Source organism: Pecten maximus, chromosome 9 (genome assembly GCF_902652985.1).
Source record: "Pecten maximus chromosome 9, xPecMax1.1, whole genome shotgun sequence".
Classification (NCBI taxonomy): domain Eukaryota; kingdom Metazoa; phylum Mollusca; class Bivalvia; order Pectinida; family Pectinidae; genus Pecten; species Pecten maximus.
Window position 1 is genome coordinate 1,423,729 of NC_047023.1, and position 19,565 is coordinate 1,443,293.

The 19,565-nt window shown below is 39.1% G+C and overlaps 1 protein-coding gene across 1 annotated transcript in view; it reads right to left on the minus strand.

The window, feature by feature from the left end:
* Positions 1–1,147: 1,147 nt before the first annotated feature.
* The window catches only part of LOC117335230 (serine/threonine-protein kinase ATR-like), a 136,551-nt gene continuing 118,133 nt past the window's right edge, over positions 1,148–19,565 (minus strand). The window contains exons 64-70 of the mRNA XM_033895220.1: positions 14,264–14,359; positions 9,246–9,399; positions 8,805–8,870; positions 8,326–8,411; positions 7,060–7,162; positions 5,302–5,418; positions 1,148–2,838 (exon numbers count right to left, since the gene is read on the minus strand). Of these exons, the coding sequence (XP_033751111.1) occupies positions 2,779–2,838; positions 5,302–5,418; positions 7,060–7,162; positions 8,326–8,411; positions 8,805–8,870; positions 9,246–9,399; positions 14,264–14,359 (682 nt within the window). The 3' untranslated portion in view covers positions 1,148–2,778. The remainder of the gene's footprint in view (positions 2,839–5,301; positions 5,419–7,059; positions 7,163–8,325; positions 8,412–8,804; positions 8,871–9,245; positions 9,400–14,263; positions 14,360–19,565) is intronic.

Below are 19,565 nucleotides of genomic sequence, written 5' to 3' on the forward strand. Positions count from 1 at the left end.
TGACTATTTTGCAGCACATCTGCAATATAGGTTTCAGCAAGTTATGCAACCACAACTTACCAGGTCAGAGAAGAAAACGATAGATTACGTTGCGCATCCCATTCAAGATAACATATTTAGGTACTTTTGACGCATGGATTATTTCTCTTCTTTTCGTCTTTAAAAATTGAAAAGAAAGTTAAATGTGTTCACGTTGAATATAACAATTCACCCTTATGACAGTATACATAATGTATAGATATCTTTTCACTCCTTCGCACCAACGCAAAATATCGATATCCGTCATTCTCGTGAAATGTGTACTGTATATTATGTTCAACGGAAAACAATTCAATACGCTTTAAATATATAAATATGAAACCGGAGAAGGATCCATGTAATAATGAACTTCAACCGTCAAAACTTAAAATGACCACCTTGTCAGCCATCATGTGTTCTGATCAACTCCAGAAATGAACTTACGAAATACGAGAAAGAAACATGAATTTTCTGATAAATTAGCCATCTTGTTTTTCCAGTAAGTCTCAAAATTAAACATGCACAAGTGGATCAAAATAATTTTTAGGAAATTTGAGAAAAAGAAAAGAGAACTTTCTGAATAATAGCAATAACAAAATTCAACTGTCAAAAATCAAAATGAATGACGTTTGGAAAATGTTCTCAAGAAAAAGCGTTCAGAGGGACAGTTTATAGACGAAAGACAGACGGAGTAAAGTTGGATCATGTACAATCGTCCACCATATGATGACGGCTTAAAATAGAACAGAATGTATCTCTAATTATTCAACATGCTACTAAAGATAGGCTGGTTATGTAAACAATGAACTTAGAAATCTATATATACCAAACAGGAGGGCAAGGATGCACATTTATAGTGAACAGTTCACGTTTAATTTTATTTTGCTGTAATATTTGCTGTGTTACCAGATATTCAGTTATATAAGTCTCTGGTGTTACTGAACACATTTTTTCTTCTTCTGATTAACTTATATCGAAATGACAGCTGACACAGGATTTATTTTACCAAGTAAAATTTCGAAAGACCTAGATGAACAAACTTGCCATTATTTGTAATTGTCATTACTCAAACCGAATATTTGCTCACACAGTATATGTATTGATAGTAAGTACACTACGCTAAAGCCAGTGACAAAGCAAAACATTTATTTTCAAAGTAACAAGGTTTAGCCAAGAACAAACATCCAAACTTAGTGTCTCTCATAACCCTATAAAATTGTCTCTTTCATGTCCTTACTACAGGATCCGTGTGTTGTCAGATATAGGCTGCCAAGTCTACCTACATTTTCATATACAGAGTGGTGTCACATATAGGGGCCCCAGCCGACATACATTTGTATATACAGTGGTGTCACATATAGGCGGCCCAGCCGACATACATTTGTATATACAGTGGTGTCACATATAGGGGGCCCAGCCTACACACATTTGTATATACACAGTGGTGTCACATATAGGGAGCCCAACCTACACACATTTGTGTATACACAGTGGTGTCACATATAGGGGGCCCAGCCTACATACATTTGTGTATACACAGTGGTGTCACATATAGGGGCCCCAGCCGACATACATTTGTATATACAGTGGTGTCACATATAGGCGGCCCAGCCGACATACATTTGTATATACACAGTGGTGTCACATATAGGCGGTCCAGCCTACATACATTTGTGTATACACAGTGGTGTCACATATAGGGGGCCCAGCCTACATACATTTGTGTATACACAGTGGTGTCACATATAGGCAGTCCAGCCTACATACATTTGTGTATACACAGTGGTGTCACATATAGGCGGCCCAGCCTACACACATTTGTATACACAATGGTGTCACATATAGGCAGCCCAGCCGACATACAATGGTATATACACAGTGGTGTCACATATAGGCAGCCCAGCCGACATACATTTGTATATACACAGTTGTGTCACATATAGGGGGCCCAGCCGACATACATTTGTATATACAGTGGTGTCACATATAGGGGGCCCAGCTGACATACATTTGTATATACAGTGGTGTCACATATAGGGGACCCAGCCTACACACATTTGTGTATACACAGTGGTGTCACATATAGGCAGCCCAGCCTACATACAATGGTATATACACAGTGGTGTCACATATAGGGGGCCCAGCCTACATACATTTGTATATACACAGTTGTGTCACATATAGGCAGCCCAGCCTACACACATTTGTGTATACACAGTGGTGTCACATATAGGCAGTCCAGCCTACATACATTTGTATATACACAGTGGTGTCACATATAGGGGGCCCAGCCGACATACATTTGTATATACACAGTTGTGTCACATATAGGGGGCCCAGCCGACATACATTTGTATATACAGTGGTGTCACATATAGGGGGCCCAGCCTACATACATTTGTATATACACAGTGGTGTCACATATAGGGGGCCCAGCCGACATACATTTGTATATACACAGTGGTGTCACATATAGGGGGCCCAGCCTACATACATTTGTATATACACAGTGGTGTCACATATAGGGGGCCCAGCCTACATACATTTGTGTATACACAGTGGTGTCACATATAGGGGCCCCAGCCTACATACATTTGCGTATACACAGTGGTGTCACATATAGGCGGTCCAGCCTACATACATTTGCGTATACACAGTGGTGTCACATATAGGCGGCCCAGCCTACATACATTTGTATATACACAGTGGTGTCACATATAGGGGGCCAAGCCGACATACATTTGTATATACACAGTTGTGTCACATATAGGGCGCCCAGCCGACATACATTTGACACAAGTTTCTGTCATCTGTTGCTTCCTACAATAACAAAAGAGAAAGAGAAAGTAAGGCTAAAAGGTATGACATTCAGGTAATATTTTCCACTTTTATTTAATAACTAAAAAAAATGTATTCCTGGAAGGATTAACAGGTGTATCATGCAGTTTAATGTATTGTATATATTACTAAAATGTATTCCTGGAAGGATTAACAGGTGTATCATGCAGTTTAATGTATTGTATATATTACTAAATTGTATTCCTGGAAGGATTAACAGGTGTATCATGCAGTTTAATGTATTGTATATATTACTAAAATGTATTCCTGGAAGGATTAACAGGTGTATCATGCAGTTTAATGTATTGTATATATTACTAAATTGTATTCCTGGAAGGATTAACAGGTGTATCATGCAGTTTAATGTATTGTATATATTACTAAAATGTATTCCTGGAAGGATTAACAGGTGTATCATGCAGTTTAATGTATTGTATATATTACTAAATTGTATTCCTGGAAGGATTAACAGGTGTATCATGCAGTTTAATGTATTGTATATATTACTAAATTGTATTCCTGGAAGGATTAACAGGTGTATCATGCAGTTTAATGTATTGTATATATTACTAAATTGTATTCCTGGAAGGATTAACAGGTGTATCATGCAGTTTAATGTATTGTATATATTACTAAATTGTATTCCTGGAAGGATTAACAGGTGTATCATGCAGTTTAATGTATTGTATATATTACTAAAATGTATTCCTGGAAGGATTAACAGGTGTATCATGCAGTTTAATGTATTGTATATATTACTAAAATGTATTCCTGGAAGGATTAACAGGTGTATCATGCAGTTTAATGTATTGTATATATTACTAAAATGTATTCCTGGAAGGATTAACAGGTGTATCATGCAGTTTAATGTATTGTATATATTACTAAAATGTATTCCTGGAAGGATTAACAGGTGTATCATGCAGTTTAATGTATTGTATATATTACTAAAATGTATTCCTGGAAGGATTAACAGGTGTATCATGCAGTTTAATGTATTGTATATATTACTAAATTGTATTCCTGGAAGGATTAACAGGTGTATCATGCAGTTTAATGTATTGTATATATTACTAAATTGTATTCCTGGAAGGATTAACAGGTGTATCATGCAGTTTAATGTATTGTATATATTACTAAATTGTATTCCTGGAAGGATTAACAGGTGTATCATGCAGTTTAATGTATTGTATATATTACTAAATTGTATTCCTGGAAGGATTAACAGGTGTATCATGCAGTTTAATGTATTGTATATATTACTAAATTGTATTCCTGGAAGGATTAACAGGTGTATCATGCAGTTTAATGTATTGTATATATTACTAAATTGTATTCCTGGAAGGATTAACAGGTGTATCATGCAGTTTAATGTATTGTATATATTACTAAAATGTATTCCTGGAAGGATTAACAGGTGTATCATGCAGTTTAATGTATTGTATATATTACTAAAATGTATTCCTGGAAGGATTAACAGGTGTATCATGCAGTTTAATGTATTGTATATATTACTAAAATGTATTCCTGGAAGGATTAACAGGTGTATCATGCAGTTTAATGTATTGTATATATTACTAAAATGTATTCCTGGAAGGATTAACAGGTGTATCATGCAGTTTAATGTATTGTATATATTACTAAAATGTATTCCTGGAAGGATTAACAGGTGTATCATGCAGTTTAATGTATTGTATATATTACTAAAATGTATTCCTGGAAGGATTAACAGGTGTATCATGCAGTTTAATGTATTGTATATATTACTAAAATGTATTCCTGGAAGGATTAACAGGTGTATCATGCAGTTTAATGTATTGTATATATTACTAAATTGTATTCCTGGAAGGATTAACAGGTGTATCATGCAGTTTAATGTATTGTATATATTACTAAAATGTATTCCTGGAAGGATTAACAGGTGTATCATGCAGTTTAATGTATTGTATATATTACTAAAATGTATTCCTGGAAGGATTAACAGGTGTATCATGCAGTTTAATGTATTGTATATATTACTAAATTGTATTCCTGGAAGGATTAACAGGTGTATCATGCAGTTTAATGTATTGTATATATTACTAAATTGTATTCCTGGAAGGATTAACAGGTGTATCATGCAGTTTAATGTATTGTATATATTACTAAATTGTATTCCTGGAAGGATTAACAGGTGTATCATGCAGTTTAATGTATTGTATATATTACTAAAATGTATTCCTGGAAGGATTAACAGGTGTATCATGCAGTTTAATGTATTGTATATATTACTAAAATGTATTCCTGGAAGGATTAACAGGTGTATCATGCAGTTTAATGTATTGTATATATTACTAAATTGATATTAGTGGTTCTAGTAACTTGTGTTTTGAACTTTCCTCTCAGTTTAACATGTATATGGTAATCTGGAAGAATTCCTGGTCCTCCCCAGAAGTAGTTACTCACATTGATGAGATAGTTCACATGGCCTTCTATAGACAATGGTACAGTGATGGGTCGAGATGTCTTGGACTTCAGAATTCCCTTCAGTCGATGTTCTATATTCTGTACATGGGACATCGCCTGATAAAGAAAGAACGGCGAATTCTCTTATCATACTACTGACTAGATGAGACTGCTTCTACCATTTAGAAAATAACAATTATTTGCTTTGTTGAGATTCTTTACATCATTTAAGCATTATGAACGCATCAGCTTCACTTCAGCATTACAAACTCATCAGTTTCACTTCATCATTTCAGCATTACAAAATCATCAGTTTCACTAAATCTATGTCCAAGGATGATTTTTTTTTTCAACAGATCGGTGTAATTTTTAGTGTTCCTTAAAGTTACAACAGATGAGAAAAACTTTGAAAAATTGATCCCTGGTCTGTACAAGCTTCATCTTGCAAGTTATTGTAAAGTAACATGGCAAGGCATCTCTCTGAGCATCATCAAAGTCACCTAAAAAGCCTTACCTGTTCACCAGTATAACCTTACCTGTTCACCAGTATAACCTTACCTGTTCCTTGTTGATTTCACCAGTATAACCTTACCTGTTTGTTGTTGACCCAGTATAACCTTACCTGTCCGTTGTTGATTTCACCAGTATAACCTTACCTGTTCACCAGTATAAATTTACCTGTTCGTGTTGATTTCACCAGTATAACCTGATCTGTTCACCAGTATAACCTTACCTGCTCACCAGTATAACCTTACCTGTTCACCAGTATAACCTTACCTGTTCGTTGTTGATTTCACCAGTATAACCTTACCTGTTCGTGTTGATTTCACCAGTATAACCTTACCTGTTCACCAGTATAACCTTACCTGTTCACCAGTATAAACTTACCTGTTCACCAGTATAACCTTACCTGTTCACCAGTATAACCTTACCTGTTTACCAGTATAAACTTACCTGTTCACCAGTATAACCTTACCTGTTCGTTGTTGATTTCACCAGTATAACCTTACCTGTTCACCAGTATAACCTTACCTGTTCGTTGTTGTATTCACCAGTACATGTATAACCTTACCTGTTCACCAGTATAACCTTACCTGTTCACCAGTATAACCTTACCTGTTCGTTGTTGATTTCACCAGTATAACCTTACCTGTTCATTGTTGATTTCACCAGTATAACCTTTACCTGTTCATTGTTGATTTCACCAGTATAACCTTACCTGTTCACCAGTATAACCTTACCTGTTCACCAGTATAACCTTACCTGTTCGTTGTTGTATTCACCAGTATAACCTTACCTGTTCGTTGTTGTATTCACCAGTATAACCTTAACTGTTCACCAGTATAACCTTACCTGTTCATTGTTGATTTCACCAGTATAACCTTACCTGTTCACCAGTATAACCTTACCTGTTCACCAGTATAACCTTACCTGTTCATCAGTATAACCTTACCTGTTCGTTGTTGTATTCACCAGTATAACCTTACCTGTTTGTGTTGATTTCACCAGTATAACCTTACCTGTTCATTGTTGATTTCACCAGTATAACCTTACCTGTTCGTTGTTGATTTCACCAGTATAACCTTACCTGTTCGTTGTTGATTTCACCAGTATAACCTTACCTGTTCGTTGTTGATTTCACCAGTATAACCTTACCTGTTAGTTGTTGATTTCATCAGTATAACCTTACCTGTTCGTTGTTGATTTCACCAGTATAACCTTACCTGTTCGTTGTTGATTTCACCAGTATAACCTTACCTGTTCGTTGTTGATTTCACCAGTATCCATGGGATTAGATCTTCCTCCTTTGCCTGGTTTACTCCACTCAACCAGCGGATCATACACAAACGGCTTCAGTACACTAGAAAAATTCATACAGATTCACTTAATACCTAACATGAATACCACAAAGTTTAGAGATATCAAATACTACTTTTTATTACATTTTTACCAGTGAAACATCAAAAATTATTCATTCTATAAAAGCGATATTTTTCACTAGTGAAAAATATCACTTTTGCAAACATGGCGGCGTCCGGGTCAGGGTACGGGAGAAAGTACAAAGGAATAAGGGCAATATCTGACAGTAACAGTGAGAAGGAATGACTTACTGTTACATAAGTGGAAGTTTGTTATCATCAGGACCGAGGAGTAAACAAAATCCGTGTGTTTGTCAGGCCTTTCTCCCACTACTAGGCCTGCAGAACTGTTTTGTATGTACACCATTTTAGACTGAGCGCTCATCGCGTAGTGATCTGTGTTGTTTTGACAGGACTTTTATGAGATACTTATATTTTGACAATGGTATGGCAAGTAGTTTTTATATTTTTTGGGAATTTTTGTACTTCGGACTATATTTTGTCACTCGTTAATTAAATAGAGAATATCTAACAGTGTCTTCAATAATACCAAATATATTTCACTCGTGTGGCTACTATTTTGATATTTTTCAAAAATATTAGCCCCACTCGTTAAATATATTTGGTATTACTGAAGACACTGTTAAATATCCTCTATTTAATTACAATCCTCATGACAAACTTAAGTTGAAATGAACATCACAACCTTCAGCTGAAATAGACACCAAAACCTTCAGTTAAAATGGAAATCACAAACTTCAGTTAAAATAGACAATGACATTAAAAGAGATATTAACAGAGTTCGTACGGATTATGTCAAACCAAATTCGGGGCCATTTCAAGGCTTTTTCAATGTCTTAATTAAATATCCAAGGCCCATTTTACCCGTCATCTAAGTCATCTTGAGAGGGAACAAGAGAACAAAAAAGCAACTTATAACTATCCACTTGATCAAAATACAACTTGACATGGTAATAATTAATGTCTGTAGGGGAGGCGACATAGACAAAGTTGAATCCAAATGATCAGTGGCCAGGTTTCACTTATCTTATGAAACCTTAATATTCAAGGATTTTTCAAGGCTGTAAACCAATTTTCTATAAGGCTTTTTAAGGCCCAAGGTGAAATTCAAGGCTTTCTTAAGGTTGTGTTAACCCTGATTTACCTCATCAATGGGTCCATCTGTGTCCTCATCACCCTCAGAGTTACCTCGCAGGCTCGTCTGAATATCCCTTCATATCCCAGGGGACCCTGAAACATTATTACGGTCACATTCTTACAGCATAGGACACATGTTCAATGTTTCTTGTGTATTCTGATCAGGTCAGAAAAATCAAATATTGGTCATGACAGGGGAATAGACTATTCCTATAACATAAGAGGCCGCTGGTCGGCTCTTTTTCTATTGGATATGATTTTGCCGACTGCGACACCTGTCAAAAGTATCGCCGTGTAAAACCTCTAAAGTTGTTGGAGTAGGGAATAGACTAGAGCCTCAAACCAAGACTAGAGCCTCAAACCAAGACTAGAGCCTCAAACCAATCTAAGCATGATTGTGTTAAATATTCATACGAAGCAATGATATATCAAACAATTTTCCGTATAGAACATTTAGAGTGACCTTTTAAGGGGTTCGATACTTACTAGCGCATTCATCATGTTGTGAGTCAGGCGGAAGGGAACCTTCTCAGCCCATTCAAACATTTCACCCTGTAAAATTCACAAACGGTTAATGTACATATTTTAACATTTTTCACTCCCACAAAATATTTCAGACACTTTGGCAAATAAAATCATTATTCTACATAATTTTTGATAAAATTTCACAGTAAACAGACATAAACAGACAACTGAAATCCCTCCTTGTTAAACAGACAATTGAAGTCCTAACTTGTTAAATGACAACTGAAATCCTACCTTGTTATACAGACAAATGAAATCCTACCTTGTTAAACAGACAACTGAAATCCTACCTTGTTAAACAGACAACTGAAATCCTACCTTGTTAAACAGACAAATGAAATCCTACCTCGTTAAACAGACAACTGAAATCCTACCTTGTTAAACAGGCAACAGAGAGCTTACCTTGTTAAACAGACAGTTGAAGTCCACATGGACACAGTCTCCACAGGTCGAGTCGAACAAGATGTTCTCCCCGTGTCGGTCACCCAGTCCTAGTATGTAGCCTACCATACTGATAACGGCACACGTCCGCGCATAAGACAGGCGTGCATTGTACCTGTATAAATAAGATAACAGCACACGTCCGTGCGTAAGACAAGCGTGCATTGTACCTGTATAAATAAGATAACGACACACATCTGTGCGTAAGACAAGCGTGCATTGTACCTGTATAAATAAGATAACGACACACGTCCGCGCGTAAGACAGGCGTGCATTGTACCTGTATAAATAAGATAACGACACACATCTGTGCGTAAGACAAGCGTGCATTGTACCTGTATAAATAAGATAACGACACACGTCCGTGCGTAAGACAGGCGTGCATTGTACCTGTATAAATAAGATAACAGCACATGTCCGTGTGTAAGACAGGCGTGCATTGTACCTGTATAAATAAGATAACAGCACACGTCCGTGTGTAAGACAGGCGTGCATTGTACCTGTATAAATAAGATAACGACACACGTCCGTGCGTAAGACAGGCGTGCATTGTATCTGTATAAATAAGATAACGACACACGTCCGTGCGTAAGACAGGCGTGCATTGTACCTGTATAAATAAGATAACGGCACACGTCCGTGGGTAAGACAGGCGTGCATTGTACCTGTATAAATAAGATAACGGCACACGTCCGTGCGTAAGACAGGCATGCATTGTACCTGTATAAAAAAGATAACGGCACACGTCCGTGCGTAAGACAAGCGTGCATTGTACCTGTATAAATAAGATAACGGCACACGTCCGTGCGTAAGACAGGCGTGCATTATACCTGTATAAAAAAGATAACGCAAACGTCCGTGTGTAAGACAGGCGTGCATTGTACCTGTATAAATAAGATAACGGCACACGTCCGTGGGTAAGACAGGCGTGCATTGTACCTGTATAAATAAGATAACGACACACGTCCGTGGGTAAGACAGGCGTGCATTGTACCTGTATAAATAAGATAACGACACACGTCCGTGTGTAAGACAGGCGTGCATTGTACCTGTATAAAAAAGATAACAGCACACGTCCGTGGGTAAGACAAGCGTGCATTGTACCTGTATAAATAAGATAACAGCTCACGTCCGTGGGTAAGACAAGCGTGCATTGTACCTGTATAAAAAAGATAACGGCACACGTCCGTGCGTAAGACAAGCGTGCATTGTACCTGTATAAATAAGATAACAGCACACGTCCGTGAATAAGACAGGCGTGCATTGTACCTGTATAAATAAGATAACAGCACACGTCCGTGCGTAAGACAAGCGTGCATTGTACCTGTATCAATAAGATAACAGCACACGTCCGTGCGTAAGACAAGCGTGCATTGTACCTGTATAAATAAGATAACAGCACACGTCCGTGCGTAAGACAGGCGTGCATTGTACCTGTATAAATAAGATAACGACACACGTCCGTGAGTAAGACAGGCGTGCATTGTACCTGTATAAATAAGATAACGACACACGTCCGTGCGTAAGACAAGCGTGCATTGTACCTGTATAAATAAGATAACGACACACGTCCGTGTGTAAGACAAGCGTGCATTGTACCTGTATAAATAAGATAACAGCACACGTCCGTGAATAAGACAGGCGTGCATTGTACCTGTATAAATAACATAACAGCACACGTCCGTGAATAAGACAGGCGTGCATTGTACCTGTATAAATAAGATAACAGCACACGTCCGTGCGTAAGACAAGCGTGCATTGTACCTGTATAAATAAGATAACAGCACACGTCCGTGCGTAAGACAGGCATGCATTGTACCTGTATAAATAAGATAACGACACATGTCCGTGTGTAAGACAGGTGTCCATTGTACCTGTATAAATAAGATAACGACACACGTACGTGAATAAGACAGGCGTGCATTGTACCTGTATAAATAAGACAAGTGCAATCAATGATTGCGAAAGCTCACCAGCAGCAGCAATCACACTATGCATTCATTTTTTATGTATGTATAAGCATGTCATTTTGAAATTGTATGTCACATAATATCACTCCTAGACCTCTAATGGATGTATGAATCCAATAAGAAGGAGGTGTATACTTTTGGACTTAGAAGCTTTCCAAAAACTGATCCCAAAAACTTTAAAGTGGAACGTGGACACGGACGCCGGGGGTACAGCATTAGCTCACAGTTACTCGTAACCGGTGAGCTAACAGAAAAAGTCCGTACGGTTGACAGGCGTGCATTGTACCTGTATAAATAAAGTGCACTACATGTACATATGCTAAAATAAGTCCTGGGTCCAACACTTGTACACAATGTAGAAAGTGGTAATTACGGCAAAATGAAACAATATTTGTAAATTTTGTTGCAATAGACATTGTCAGGCTTATTGCCAGGTATAAATAGAGTACAGTATCAAATATAATAAGATTTTCAAGCCATACACCTGAGTTACTCGGCTTGATAATATGTCTGTATACAGAATAACAGAAAATTATTACCGAAGTATGGGCCATGAATGTATATAAAATAAAAGAAAATTGTTACAGGAGTATTATATCCTGAATGACCTTAATCTTCCATTCAGTGACCTGAACAAGTGTAACTGCATGATGTTTGTGAAGATAAGACTGGAAATGGAGATAAATGATTGGCAAATCAGATTACTAGTGCAGTGATATTTCACCCTGACTGTTGACCAATAAACTCAGGTGTAGAACTTGGTGTTAGGAAAATGTGGTGTGAAAATTACTGGTGCGGGGTATTAAGGTATGTTTTCGTAAAAAACTTTGTAAATTATAAAACAACCAACTTCTTTCGATTTTTGTTTTCTAAGTGTAAATAATAAATATTGAACAAGAGGCCCAGAGGGCCTGTATCGCTCACCTGGTTTCATGAGATATGAAACAAGAATGATGCTGAAGTATATTTGTCACTGGTATTGCTATGTCAATATATATCATAAGCATTTTATATGGGTACATTTACATTGGTTTTATTTTAATACTGAAAATTCCAAAAAGTGCATTAATCCATGAAATGATATTGACTTTTGGCGCGACCTCATAGGGATGCTACCACACAAATGTGAGTGATATCCATTGCTTAGTTTCAGAGAAGAACTTGTTTAGACCAATTGACCCCTTTTGACCCTGACCTCTGCCCCCTTGGGGGTCAGCTCCTTCCTATATGCAATTTTGAATCCCTACCCCAATAGGATGCTACCAGTCAAACCATTGCTAAGTTTCAGAGAATAAGTTGTTTAAATCAATTTAGCCAAATTGACCCCTTTTGGCCCCACCCCTCAGCCCCCTGGCGGCCCGGGTCAACCCCAACATTTTTACAATTTTGAATCCCCACCCCATAACCATGCATGCTACCATACAAATGAGAGTAATATTTGTTACTTAGTTTCAGAGAAGAAGTTGTTTAAAAAAATTGACCAATTTTGGCCCCGCCCCTCAGGCCCCTGGGGGGATCAGCCCCACCATTTGTACAATTTTGAATCCCCATCCCATAGGGATGCTACCCAAGAAATATGAGCGATATGCATTGCTTAGTTTCAGAGCAGAAGTCGTTTATTTCAATTTTGCAAAACTGACCCCTTTTGGCCCCGCCCCTCAGCCCCCAGGGGGGTCGGCCCCTTCATTTGTACAATTTCAAATTTCTACCCCAAGGTGATGCTACCGGTAAAATATGAGAGATATCCATTGCTTGGTTCCAGAGAAGAAGTCAATTATATGAATATAGCCCGATTGACCACATTTGGCCCCACCCCTCAGGCCCCTGGGGGGTCAGCCCCACCATTTGTACAATTTTGAATCCCCACCCCATAATGATGCTACCAGGCAAATATGAGCGATAGCCATGGCTTAGTTTCAGAGAAGAAGTCGTTTATATCAATATAGCCAAATTGACCATATTCGGCCCTGCCCCTCAGGCCCCTTGGGGGTCAGCCCCATCATTTGCACAATTTTGAATCCCCATCCCATAATGATGCTACCAGGCAAATATGAGCGATAGCCATTGCTTGGTTTCAGAGAAGTCAGTTATATCAATATAGCCGGATTGACCACATTTGGCCCCGCCCCTCAGGCCCCTGGGGGGTCAGCCCCATCATTTGTACAATTTTGAATCCCCACCCCATAGTGATGCTACCTGGCAAATATGAGCGATAGCCATTGCTTGGTTTCAGAGAAGAAGTCGTTTATATCAATAGCTCCAAATTGACCCCTTTTGGCCCCACCCCAGAGGCCCCCAGGGGGTCAGCCCCATCATTTGTACAATTTTGAGTCCCTTACCCATAGGGATGCTTCTGACCAAATTTGTTCAAATTCTGATCAGCGGTTTTGAAGAAGTCAAATAAGTCAATTGTTGACGGACGGACGGACGACAGACGGACAGACGACAGACGCCATGGTATGGCATAAGCTCACCTTGGTCCTTCGGACCAGGTGAGCTAATAATATAACAATTTACTTTCATATTTATCGTTTTTGAGATGATAAATAAATCAAACATTTATGCATTCCCAACCTCAAGCGTATCAAGTGTCTGGTTCACCAAGACTTTTTTTAGTGCTTAGTAGCATTTTCAAAATGGCGGTTGTAATAAATTAGGTTTGCTTAGTCATGATAACATTCCTTTCCTTCATTGTTGATTTGCTTGATGAAAGACTTGCAATTCTTCTGACTATTTGTGATACCTATCACAGATCATAAGTATCAATGTACGAGGATCCAAAATACTTGCGATACCCATCCCATTTGAACATGAACCAAATCTCAGAGAGAGATTATTATTTTGAAGTTGTAAAATGTGACCTTTGACCCCTTCACCTTAGTTAAAATCTCAAAAATCAATACCAAACAATACTATAGAACTGCTGAAATGAATACATAACTTGACATTGTATTTCATTTACTTCTGATTAAAATATAAAAGAGGTAAGAAAGTCGGAAGTAAACGTACCAGGATGTTGGGTCAGGGAAGATCCTCAGAAACCATTCGTTAAAAACTGGCGGGTGTCGTGGCAACATCTTCTCCTTAAAACACTGCATCTTTACCCTGTAACAATAGGTCAAACTTTCAAACTTTCTTCTTTGTTTAATGATATAAATTAGAACTTTAATTCTATGTATTACCTGATCAGAACTGGTTTGAAATTAGAATACAGTGGAACTTCGTTAACTCGAACTCAGATAACTCGAATACCCCGCTTAACTCGAAGTACCTCGCCGGTCCCGGCCGAATTCTCTCTTTATCTTAGTAAAAAAAACTCGGAAAATTCGAATTCAGATAACTCGAAAAACTCGGATAATACGAAGTAAAAATTTGGTCCCAACAATAAAAATCCTACTTGAAATGTTCGAATAACTCGAAGTATAATTTTCGTCGATCGGTGGCAAACGCTGACATTTTTTAAGAGCTAACGTTAAATTCTGTTTGTAATACTGAACATATCGGCACTACTAACCTACATGCTATTATAAGTGTTTCATAAATTCATAAAAGAAATTGTCGGTTGAATCTTATAACAACAAGTCTTGGTGATAAAAAGTACTGCTTTACTTACATCAAGTAATTTCCCAAGACGGTCGCCGATATCAGTACACACGATAGTCAACAACTCATCTACCCGTTCGCTCAAGCGGAACTAATCTCTGACACACCGGTAGATCTACCTGGCTGATGTTTTTACAGGTGTAGAAATGACACAGTCACCGGCGCCTATTAAATCTTTGAACTGCTGAAACAATAGCGTAATTACTGCCGAGGTGTTCAGAGTACAACTGTAACGGTCAGTGCTGTCTATTAAATCGGATAAAACGCCAACTCAGTTACAGTAACATTTTATACGCACATGCGCAGCCCAACTTCCGGTGCTAATACACATGGAAATGGCGTGGTTATCAATACAAGAGGCCCATGGGGCCTGTATCGCTCACCTGGTTGGATTTGACCAAATGTCAAAATAATGTTCATGTTCAATTCGTTTTGTTTGTTAACCTCAAACAATGCTATATTTGGTTATAGCGTGGGTATCCCAACTGCTTTAAAGAAATAATGAAGTCCAGACTCTCTGAGTTTACAACATGCATTTATAACTTCATGACTAGTAGTGATTTAAAGGAATTACCTCTATTTCCAATATGGGGCCCCACCCCTTTTGCCCCTCGGGGGTGCAGAGTCACCATTTATGCAAAATATGTTCCCCTTCCCCAAAGAATGTTTCTTATTAAATTGGGTTCAAATCCATTCATAAAATTATGACTAGTAGCGATTTAAAGATATTACCTCTGTTTCCCAATTAGGCCCCGCCCCTTTGGTCCTTTGGGAGTCAGAGTCATCATTTATGCAAAATCTGTTCCCCTTCCCCCAAGAATGTTTCTGACCAAATTGGGTTTAAATCCATTCATAACTTTATGACTAGTAGCGATTTAAGGAATTACCTACTATTTCCCCTATTAGGGCCCCCTTGCCCCTGGTCAGAGTAACCATTTATGCAAAATCTGTTCCCCTTCCCCGAAGGAATGTTTCTGACTAAATTGGGTTGCAAATCCATTCATAACTTTATGACTAGTAGCGATTTGAAGGAATTACCTCAATTTCCCCTATTAGGCCCCGCCCCTCTGGCCCCTTGGGGGTCAGAGTCACCATTTATGCAAAATCTGTTCCCCTTACCCCAAGAATGTTTCTGACCAAATTGGGTTCAAATCCATTCATAACTTTATGACTAGTAGCGATTTAAAGGAATTACCTCAATTTCCCATAATGGGCCCCGCCCCTCAGGCCCCTTGGGGGTCAGAGTCACCATTTATGCAAAATCTGTTCCCCTTCACATAAGAATGTTTCTGACCAATTTGGGTTGAAATCCATTCATAACTTTATGACTAGTAGCGATTTGAAGGAATTACCTCTATTTCCCCAATAGGCCCCGCCCCTTTGGCCCCTTGGGGGTCAGAGTAACCATTTATGCAAAATCTGTTCCCCTTCCCTGAAGGATGTTTCTGACCAAATTGGGTTCAAATCCATTCATAACTTTATGACCAGTAGCGATTTTAAGGAATTGCCTCAATTTCCCCTATTGGGCCCCGCCCCTCAGGCCCCTTGGGGGTCAGAGTCACCATTTATGCAAAATCTGTTCCCCTTCCCCCAAGAATGTTTCTGATTAAATTGGGTTGAAATCCATTCATAACTTTATGACTAGTAGCGATTTGAAGGAATTACTTCTATTTCCCCATTAGGCCCCGCCCCTTTGGCCCCTTGGGGGTCAGAGTCACCATTTATGCAAAATCTGTTCCCCTTCACATAAGAATGTTTCTGACCAATTTGGGTTTAAAACCATTCATAACTTTATGACAAGTAGCGATTTAAAGGAATTGCCTCAATTTCCCCTATTCGGCCCCGCCCCTCAGGCCCCTTGGGGGTCAGAGTCACCATTTATGCAAAATCTGTTCCCCTTCCCTGAAGGATGTTTCTGACCAAATTGGGTTCAAATCCATTCATAACTTTATGACAAGTAGCGATTTTAAGGAATTGCCTCAATTTCCCCTATTGGGCCCCGCCCCTCAGGCCCCTTGGGGGTCAGAGTCACCATTTATGCAAAATCTGTTCCCCTTCCCCCAAGAATGTTTCTGATTAAATTGGGTTGAAATCCATTCATAACTTTATGACTAGTAGCGATTTGAAGGAATTACCTCTATTTCCCCATTAGGCCCCGCCCCTTTGGCCCCTTGGGGGTCAGAGTCACCATTTATGCAATATCTGTTCCCCTTCCCCCAAGAATGTTTCTGACCAAATTGGATTAAAATCCATTCATAACTTTATGACTAGTAGCGATTTAAAGGAATTACCTCAATTTCCCCATTAGGCCCCGCCCCTTTGGCCCCTTGGGGGTCAGAGTAACCATTTATGCAAAATCTGTTCCCCTTCCCCCAAGAATGTTTCTGACCAAATTGGGTTCAAATCCATTCATAACTTTATGACAAGTAGCGATTTTAAGGAATTGCCTCAATTTCCCCTATTGGGCCCCGCCCCTCAGGCCCCTTGGGGGTCAGAGTCACCATTTATGCAAAATCTGATCCCCTTCTGCCAAGGATGTTTCTGACTAAATTTGGTCAAAATCCAATAAGAACTTTTTGACTAGTAGCGATTTGAAGCAAATGTTGACGGACGACGGACGACGGACGACAGACGACGGACGACGGACGACGGACGACAGACGACGGACGCCGCGCCATGACATAAGCTCACCGGACCTTCGGTCCAGGTGAGCTAAAAAAGTAAGTAGGCCGATCAAACAGTATTTTATATATGTCCAATAAAAGGTAATGGTTCTGTTACGTTTTGTATGCAATCTGTGTTAAACTTAAACAGTTATTTGTTTTGACATTAATAACTTGTTATTTTGTCGAATTCCGTTTTATCGTTTACCTTTTGCAAACATGAATTGCACATCAGATCGTTATTGAAGTGACTAAGTGAAAGAAACTTTATCGTGACTGTATATCGGCAAAACTACACCAAATTATAAGTGACATAACGAAACATTACATATATATTTACATGTATTGACCAGTCTTCACACTAAACTGATGAGCGACAGAGCGAAGTTATAATGATTATATAATGTTGACAAATATTGACCAAACTTTTCACCAAAAACGATAACTCGCTTAATTCGAACACTCGGATAACTCGAAGTTTTTCCGTGGTCCCGTTGACTTCGAGTTAATGAAGTTCCACTGTATATGTAATACACAATTTTTCTTTTTGTTTGTAACATGATTTTGAAACTGTATCAGGCAATATCGTTTTGACAAAGGACTTGATAAAATTTACAATTCAATACAAATCAAATGCATAAACAAGTATTACACATATTTAATATACCCGGTATGTCTCTACTGTCCTGCTTTGTCAGTATACATTATGGTAGGTTTTAAGCAAACTAGAAAATTCACTAAAATTTCAATATTTAAAAAAAAAGAAAAAAAGAAAAAAAAAAAAGAAGAGAATTCCATGGAAACAGATGTGTCACCTGCGACGAAAGTTAGGTGATTACGAGAGTTGTTGTGAGAAAACAATTTTTTTATTTTTAGTATCAATGACCTTGACCTTTTTACCTGAAAACTATCCCAAGCAAGCACTTATGGTTAGGAAGATCTGCATAAAGCTTGAGTTTGATCAACCCAAGTTAACTTGACTTATCGCACGGAAACAATTTTTTAATCTTTTGTAACAGTGACCTTGACCTTTGACCTTTGCACCTGAAAAGAAATCCCAAGCAAGTACTTGTGATAATGAAGCTTATTGCAGGCGACACAACAACCCAAAAAACCTCCACATATACATGTGATGTATATGGCACTCTGAAACATGAACTCATTCAAAGTATTCTCATATTGGACTAATGTATGAAGTTTTATTGAAATCCAGTTAAAAAACAAAGTTGCTACAGTGCAAATGAAGATTTTCTAAGATGACCATATGAACTTTCATACATACATACCTTGGACAGAATGCTACTTCCTACCCCCAACCTACTTCCTACCCCCTCCTACCCCCAACCTACTTCCTACCCCCAACCCCCTTCCTACCCCCAACCCCCTTCCTACCCCCCAACCTACGTCCTACCCCCAACCTACTTCCTACCCCCAACCTACTTCCTACCCCCAACCTACTTCCTACCCCCAACCTACGTCCTATCCCCAACCCCCTTCCTACCCCCAACCTACTTCCTACCCCCAAACCTACTTCCTACCCCCCAACCCCTTCCTACCCCCCAACCTACGTCCTACCCCCAACCTACTTCCTACCCCCAACCTACTTCCTACCCCCAACCTACGTCCTATCCCCAACCCCCTTCCTACCCCCAACCTACGTCCTACCCCCAACCTACTTCCTACCCCCAAACCTACTTCCTACCCCCAACCCCTTCCTACCCCCCAACCTACTTCCTACCCCCAACCTACTTCCTACCCCCAACCTACGTCCTACCCCCAACCTACTTCCTATCCCCAACCCCCTTCCTACCCCCCAACCTACGTCCTACCCCCAACCTACTTCCTACCCCCAACCCCCCCAACCTACTTCCTACCCCCAACCTACTTCCTACCCCCAACCCCCTTCCTACCCCCAACCCCTTCCTACCCCCAACCTACTTCCTACCCCCAACCTACTTCCTACCCCCAACCTACTTCCTACCCCCAACCCCCTTCCTACCCCCAACCTACTTCCTACCCTCAACCTACTTCCTACCCCCAACCTA